The sequence below is a fragment of the Antedon mediterranea genome, chromosome 4 (genome assembly GCF_964355755.1).
Source record: "Antedon mediterranea chromosome 4, ecAntMedi1.1, whole genome shotgun sequence".
Lineage (NCBI taxonomy): Eukaryota > Metazoa > Echinodermata > Crinoidea > Comatulida > Antedonidae > Antedon > Antedon mediterranea.
This window is the reverse complement of record NC_092673.1, coordinates 27070666-27079374: the sequence shown is the minus strand read 5'-3', so window position 1 is coordinate 27079374 and position 8709 is coordinate 27070666. Positions and strand designations below refer to the sequence as shown.

The window sequence follows — 8709 nt, the reverse complement described above, 5'->3', positions numbered from 1 at the left end:
TCACTAATTTTCAACTATTTATTGTATTTTCTTATGTAAAATCTCCCCTTCAAATTTATTTACTTTTTATGTAAGTAGTATGTCTCAGATTTACATAAATGTGAATCAAGTTTGGATAAATTCTTATAGCATTACGAAAGTCCTGTAACATCATTTTTATTGTTTTTCAAGCCGGAGTTACACTTTAACGCAGAAAAGTATACAAATGTTCGAATGATCCATCGCTTGTGATTGGTCAAATCACTTATGTTGCATAATTGCTGTCATGACACTTTAATCTCTTTAAAAAGAACTTCATTCACCTTTTTAAGTTCAGAATCTATGTGACTGATGACTGGAATATTTTGCTCGGCCGATTTTAGAGTAAAATAAAGCTACTCAAATAAGATGAAAGAGAATACACTACAAATTACAAAACCCTTTTGATATTATTATAAAAAAACAAGAACAAAATACCCATAAAAACTTATAGCAGCATAATATATACAACATATAAAAATTGTATCTTAGTCAATTACAATTTTTATTAACAAAATATTATTAATTATTATGTTGAATTTTTCAAAAAAGTACAAATATTAAATACGATGGGTTCTGGTGTGGTTATATACATAATAACTTTTAAATAAGTGTGAATTTTGTACAGGAATGCTGTCTTGGTAGGAATAAGGAGGCCTAATTTTTATTTCTATATCTATTTCCACCAATCCTAATTTTCTACAAATGATTTCATCATAATGGCCTGAAATCATGTCTGTGTATTATTTTACCTGTGCCAGTATAAACTATATTTGCATATATCTTTTTCACATAGAAAATCATTATCTATGTCAGTTATGTATAGCTTATGCATATTCATACAATACTACTATATCATCATTAACAAGTATGACCTCAAACATCTAAATATCGATCTCCTCAATAAACAAATATAAGAGATAAAAGAACCCTTGAAAAAGCTCTGTACTTTGCGTATGGACTATCTATGGTAGAATAACATCACTTCTATCCACTACTAACCATAACCGGGTGTAGCCCACCCTCTACAGAGCATAGTAGCATTTAACGGATATGCTATGGCATACACAACTGGCGCTCATATAATTTTTCCTGTACAATTATAGAGACTACCTGATGATTATTTATTTACGGTTTAGTATATAATAGACACAAAATAACTACATTAGTGCTTAATATGCCAGCACAGCTAATCTAATAATCCGAACATTGTTTTTGAAAACTTAAGCAATAAAAATACAAGAAAACAACTTTTCTTATATTAAAATTAAGAATACACATAGGTTATTTCATATAATTATTACAGAATTAATTTTAATTGGTGTTATAGAACACCTGATATTTAAAACATTTTATTAATGAATTTTAATTTTAAAAGAATGATTTTAAAATGTGATATGATAATGTCATTCATTAAATATTAATTAGGTACAAACATTTGTTTATAAAATGTGATTACATAGTAATATGTACAGATAGGCTGGTATTTTTAATCATTTTGCTCAAGTCAAGATAGTGCTCAAATAACACCTTCTTTAAAAAATTATTTGTATCCTATCGAGAGAAATACATCATTTTAAATGTAAAAATATTTGCGCAGGATATTGTAAAAACTGACTGAAAGCAAAATCGTTGACTTAAAGCATGTTTGATGTATCTGCCCCGTGATCTATGACATTTTTTTCCATTTAATTTATTCAGCCGTGTACTCATACGATAAGGAGAATCCGCTGGCCTCGTTGACACTGTTGGTTGTAAAAGTTAACGTGCAGAAGTCAGCATTTTCACCTGCTCGGTCTAGCGTCGAAGGAAGGAACATGTCATCAATAGAAGAACAATACTGTATTACCTCTTGTACGTAATCATCAAACTGAAAAATAAAAACAGCATTAATTTTAAATATTCTGATTTTATCTTTGATGCTAAAAGACAAAATATTAAGTTTTAAGTACAGTAACTGAATGTTCAGTGTGTGGATAATAGGTCTTAGTATTATACCCATTGGTACAAAATTCAAACTCAGGAAAAAAAATCTAATTTTAGGGTAGACTTAGTACGTTAATAGAGTGCTTAAAAACTGGACAAAATATTTCCCAAAATGTAGAGAGTATGTAGGCCTAGATATTTGCAACAAAAAAAATTGAGATTTTATCGCGCAATCAAACAGAGAAAGCACATGATATTACATACTGTAAGAGAGTCGGCTCCGCAATCACCAGAATCACCAACAGTAAATGCCATTGTAGTGAAGACAATCTTGGAGCCTACTGGAACTGTGAAATTCCAAACACATGTTATATCTGCTGGATAATTCTCACTGTAATTCGGTGAAGTGATTGTACCCGTATCATCATTCTCAGAAAAGACACCGCCACATTCTGAAAGAATAAAGCAACATTTGTTTTGGTCACTACAAGATCTGAATGGATATGACAATTAAGATTCCAAACAGCTAGGTAGAAATAATCCCACAAGGGTATGGATAAAGTGGTACTACAGAATGGTTATATACACTGCTTAGCTAAACACCAACAAATGTCTTGATATTGGAATTATCTTTTTACAAAAAAACATTACACAGCCAGATGACAACCCGCATCAAATATCGGCGTCTAATTCATCAAGGAATATTGTTTATTTAAAGGTTTGCATTTCGATTAACCACTGTGTAAGTAGTAATAGATAATCATATGTTTCACAAACCTGATGAATCTGTAGTCATCGCCTGTGTGGTCATCTGTCCAGTAGTGGTCATCTGTCCAGTAGTGGTCATAGGAGTAGCTTCTGTAACTTCTGCTGCAACAGTGGTTGATACTGGACAATTGCAGTTCTCACTTACTGGTGGATTTCCCTCGCACAAACTGTCGTCCACAACGACATTCGTGACATTATTCTGACAATCTACATCTCGCTGTCGAACGCAAAAACCGATGGCGACTTCCTGACACTGTGAAAGTAATTAACAATAACAAAATCATTAATAATATTCATAAAATATTGATTTCTGAAAATGAGCCTTAATAAGAGTGCAAAAACAAAATTATTATCTGATTATGAACTAAAAAGTAGACCTTACTACAAGTGATGTTTCTGCCCACATTTAAAACAGTTCTCTTTTCTGTCCCAATTGTTTTATTGTGATTAATAAATTTGTTACATCCTGGCTCATGTACATTAAATTGAAATAAAATAAATGTTTTGTATGGGTCAAAGCAGACAAGCACATAGTCAGTGGGTTCATTTTTCCTAAAAAGGGGGTGATTAAATGAACTAGGGGCCAAAAAGGAGAATACTGCCAAATATTGCTTTAAATTGCCTTGTAGATGAAATTTGTCGGCTTAAGCTAGATTGGGCAAAAAATGTCCAGCGTTAGACCTATACTACCAATTTTACTACTTTACTAGTTTGAAATGGGCCCTTCAAAAAGAAGGTGGTTCATTCGAACCCTACAAACTCCCAGCCTACAGATGAAGATGTGAGCTTTTTGAGATATCTTGTATAGAGACAGGCAAACAAACAAACTTCCTTGGTAAGGTTATATGTAATTTACATGGAAATACAATGTTGATACTCTTGTTTTAATTGTACAATGTTGTAGAATTGTTTTAGTATTTTCTACACAGCCTTTGAACTAATAAACTTGAACATTTATAACATTAAAAAATAAAAAAATAATCTACTTACGTCACCAAATTCACCAATTACATATTCATAGTAACTCTCTTCACATTGGCCTGCATTACACTCTTCTGACGTATGAGGTTTAATACCTTCACACATCAGATCATCCACAATAGTACCGTCATCGTCAAGGCACTCCACAACTCTTGTTCTTGTACCCCCTTCACATGGAACTGAACACTGCAATTAAATATTCTGGTGGTTATCACAAAAAGCATCAATAAAAAATTGAATGAATTTGCTAAAAGTGAAGTTGAAGATAAGGATGATGATGAATGGGATAATTATGATGAAGATGATGATGATGATGATGATGAAAGGGAAAATGATGATGATGATGATGATGAAAGGGAAGATGATGATGAATGGAATGATGATGACGATGATGAATGGGAAGATGATGATGATGATGATGAAAGGGAAGATGATGATGATGATGAAAGGGAAGATGATGATGATGAAAGGAAAGATGATGATGATGAATGGGATGATGATGAATGGGAAAATGATGATGATGATGATGATGATGATGAATGGGAAGATGATGATGATGATGACGATGATGATGATGAAAGGGAAGATGATGATGATGATGATGAATGGGAAGATGATGATGATGAATGGGATGATGATGAATGGGAAGATGATGATGATGAATGGGAAGATGATGATGAATGGGAAGATGATGATGATGATGATGATGAAAGGGAAGATGATGATGATGATGAATGGGAAGATGATGATGATGAATGGGATGATGATGAATGGGAAGATGATGATGATGAATGGGAAGATGATGATGATGCTGATGATGAATGGGAAGATGATGATGATGAATGGGAAGATGATGATGATGAATGAGAAGATGATGATGATGACGAATGGGAAGATGATGATGATGATGATGAAAGGTTAAGATGATGATGAATGGGAAGATGATGATGATGACGAATGGGAAGATGATGATGATGCTGATGATGATGAAAGGGAAGATGATGATGATGATGAAGGGGAAGATGATGATGATGATGAATGGGAAGATGATGATGATGCTGATGATGAAAGGGAGATGATGATGATAAAGGGGAAGAAGATGATGATGAATGGGATGATGATGATGAATGGGAAGATGATGATGAATGGGAAGACTGTGATAAATTTGATATTATGATAAAAAAATGATGATGATGGTCACAGTAATTGGTTAAAATAAAACAACAAAAATTCAACTTACATTTCCAAATTCACCAACGGTAAACATAAAACCTGTACAGTTACGTCTTTCCAATCGGAGAACGACATCTCCAACAACAGAATCACCGTCACTTTGATACATAATCGCCAAAAATTGATCATTTGAAAAATATTGCATTCCAGTCAAATCTCTATCACACAGTGTATATTCTGGGCTTGACAGCTATAAAAGAGTATAATTATTGTAAATACAGTATAATAGGCACTGCCAAATAAGGAATGTTTATGAGTGCAACAACAACAGAATCATCATCACTTTCATACATAATCGCTAATCTCTATCACACAGTGTATATATACAGGGCTTGACAGCTATAAAAGAATATCGTTGTTGTAAATACAGTATAATAGAAGAGTCGTAACTTTTCAGCGAAAATACCTGGTTTCCCCCAATTTGTATTAACAGATTTTGCCTTTAATAATGAATTCACTTTTTATGGTTTTCCTTGGCAGTTTGTATAAATATATATAAACAGGATCTACCATTAAATAATCTTGGCAAGCATCACTTGGTCCATCTGGAACATCAAACACCTCAAAAGTGATGAGAAGACATTCCATACTACTAACAATTATATTATGACTACAATCTTCATTATTAGTAAAAGCCAATCTAACAACAGAAAAGTCTGTGATCACTTGTCCATTGCAATCTACAAAAACAAAAAAACAGGCCTTTAGAGAGATGTGTACACAAAATTCTTGCTATTGACAATTAGAGAATGGTGAGAACAGGACGTGTACAAAACAGGACGGTATGAGTTTGAAAGCTGCATCACAGACCTCCCGATTTGGAAAAGTGAAATGTTTTAAAGCATATCTAAACTATAGAGGGCGCTATTATATTTCCAAAATTACCTCAAATTCGGACGCTAATTCATTATTTATAAATATATCTATAATAGTAAACATGGGTATTTCATGGCGTACCAAAGGTAAAAAATGTAAAGAAAATTGTATTTTAGAGGGAAATGACGCGCAATATTGGTAGACTATTGCCATATCGTGATATTTTGTTATGTTTATCCAAAATATCGGGAGAAATTATACATATCATCGGGAGGTAAAATGAAATAACGAGTTGGGAGGTCTTTCAAACCTTAGCTGTTTTAAAGTGTCATGTTACATAAGACTGAATGAATCTGTTTTGCATGTATCTATCAATGTTAGTAGTAGATATGCTTGTACTGTGTATCTGGTGTCACATATTCCAATCAAAAATGCAAAGTTATATTTTGTTTACTTGGGCAGTCAAATTCTGGGCAGGACTTGCTTCCATTATACCCTTCTAAGCCATAACAATAGAAGTCCTCTACAATGTCTCCATCTCCAATCAGAATACAATCTACATCTATTTCGTCCACACCGCTTGAACATGCTCGTGAACACTAAAAGAAAAATAAGTAGTAATGTCTCACAAACTAAACTAATAATTCTTTTGATTAAATCAGTCATCTTTAGAACTCCCAGATTAAGGTGACTGAGCACCCTATAATTGTTTCTTGACCGATGATTTTTGTTATAAAAAAAAGGTAACAGACAGAGAGTGGCCAATCGGTTCTGGAGTTGGTAGAACGAGTCTTCTCAAATAGCACTACCAACTGTAGGCACAGTGTACACAAACTAACCTAATACATCTTTCGAGATGAAGAGGGGGGTACTATTTCAATCCTCAACAACAGTATTTAAAAAAAAATGATGATAATATTCAGTTTCGCAATTTCAGTTAAATTTCTGGGTGATTAAAAAGCTATACTCTGAATATTTTGTCACCTCGGTAACAAAGGTGATCCTAAAACTGAACTAACACTTACTTCACCAAATTCATAGGTTCTGCAGACAGATTCCTCTACGAATGCAAAACTTGCAACTTTGTCCATACCATCTTCAACGTGGATAACAATCTCTACCTCATTTGAACTTGAATCTAGTACCAATGCGTTAATCACGCCACAGTAAGTGAGTAAGAAATCAGGATTGTTCAAATCCTTAATCTGCATAAAATTCCATTAATATTGAAAATTAAAATTGGTAGAAAAAAAGCAGTTTTACACAAATGGATGAAAATCATCAGAAATTTGTTTTTGTGTCTCTGAGTAACCCAAAAAAAAAAAACAGCCATAAATTCAGGAAATGAGAACGTTACCTGAAGATAGTCGGTGGTGCATTCTCCATTTTCATCAGGCTCAGCAAAATTCAAAGAGGCAATAAGGATTTGAATGCACATGTCTTCCCTACCTTCAGCTCGATAGGTACATTCTGTGTTATTTTCAAATGGCTCTGTGTTTATCAAGTTGTTAGATGGTACATATTCAAATAAACAAGCTGAAAAAGAAAAATCTTGTTTCATTTTTTCAATTAACATTTCTTGTGATTTCTGACTATTATTTGTTTTTCATTAAACTAATTTTTTATATATTGTTAATTTTGATCATAACAAATATGATCCTTTGATGATGATCATCATCATGATGTGTGGCAACCTGTGAAAAGTTGTCACAGCTCACTTGGGAAATGAAATGTCCATGAATAGTTCACGAAATAGGCAGACATAATTTGCGGACACTTTACACCATTTTTCTGAATGATATTGAAGTGGCCTATGCGGACCATATGGTATTGATGGCTCTCGTTTACTATAGTTCTGTCTTCTCGGATAAGGAGGTCCATCATACACATTTGACTTGTGTGTAAGTTAAACAACCCAGCGCATATTTGTGGGTTAATTTGACCTAGGTCAACTGGTCCATCCCTACCTCTGTTGTTTATATGGTAGGTGTTGAACTTGATGCTGTTGAGATCCTAATCCGAATTTCCTCAATTGAGGATGAATAATGTAAAATAAATAAACAAATGTAGCATACGAAAACATACGTGGGCATTCATCATTGTCACATGGTCTGGAATTATCTGGTGCGTCACCACTGCAAGCACTATCCATCTGTACTTCTCCAACATTAGGCTCTTGAAGTCTTTGGCATTGTACAGTTCGTATTTGCTCACCACCACCACAAGATTTTGAGCACTAATTTAAAAATTATAAATTAATTAAATTAATTACAAATAACTCTCATTGCATTAAGCTTCATAGTGTAGTATAGTAGTGCTATGCACAGATAGGCTTTAATGCTCAATATTAAAGCATTGCAATTATGCATGTACGTAATCTATCTTCAATTTTGATGTCTTAATTTTGTACACAAGACCCTTAAAGAAACCAGTCTTATTTTGGCCAATTAGGCCACTCTTTATTATTAAGAAATGGCCAACAAATAAAAAGCATAGATTGACGTCAGGTGGCATTCCAGAATAAGATGGCTATAAGAACCTGACCTTTCTTCCTCCAACAAATCACCACCATGGGAATCAGTCCTTCCATGTTGCTGGCCCCACAGCTCATTTAAATCTTTTTTTCATAACATTGCTTAACATTTAGTTTTAGTTATCTGTAATGCGCCATGACATTTTTTGATAAGGTACATATAAATGAATAAATATGATAAGAACAGTAACTGTAAAGTAGCTCTACAGACAATGAGATAAATCCTAGTCTTTACAAATAATAAGTTTTATTTGGAACATAGTTTTTATTTTTTTTATTTATTTATTCGGTATAAAAAAATAATCACAACAATCCCAGCGGGCAAACCTGTGATTTACAAACAATAAAAAAGCAAGTAAACAATCTTAATTACATATGAACGGGAGCACCTAAAAAAAAAACAACACAAACAACCATAGAAAAATATTACAAAT

The 8709-nt window shown here is 33.2% G+C and overlaps 1 protein-coding gene across 1 annotated transcript in view; it reads right to left on the bottom strand.

The window, feature by feature from the left end:
• Nucleotides 1-409: 409 nt before the first annotated feature.
• LOC140047089 (uncharacterized) overlaps nt 410-8709 on the bottom strand; it is a 42256-nt gene continuing 33956 nt past the window's right edge. The window contains exons 47-56 of the mRNA XM_072091901.1: nt 7828-7978; nt 7100-7278; nt 6768-6947; nt 6197-6341; nt 5437-5606; nt 4934-5116; nt 3703-3879; nt 2722-2965; nt 2209-2396; nt 410-1888 (exon numbers count right to left, since the gene is read on the bottom strand). Of these exons, the coding sequence (XP_071948002.1) occupies nt 1712-1888; nt 2209-2396; nt 2722-2965; nt 3703-3879; nt 4934-5116; nt 5437-5606; nt 6197-6341; nt 6768-6947; nt 7100-7278; nt 7828-7978 (1794 nt within the window). The 3' untranslated portion in view covers nt 410-1711. The remainder of the gene's footprint in view (nt 1889-2208; nt 2397-2721; nt 2966-3702; nt 3880-4933; nt 5117-5436; nt 5607-6196; nt 6342-6767; nt 6948-7099; nt 7279-7827; nt 7979-8709) is intronic.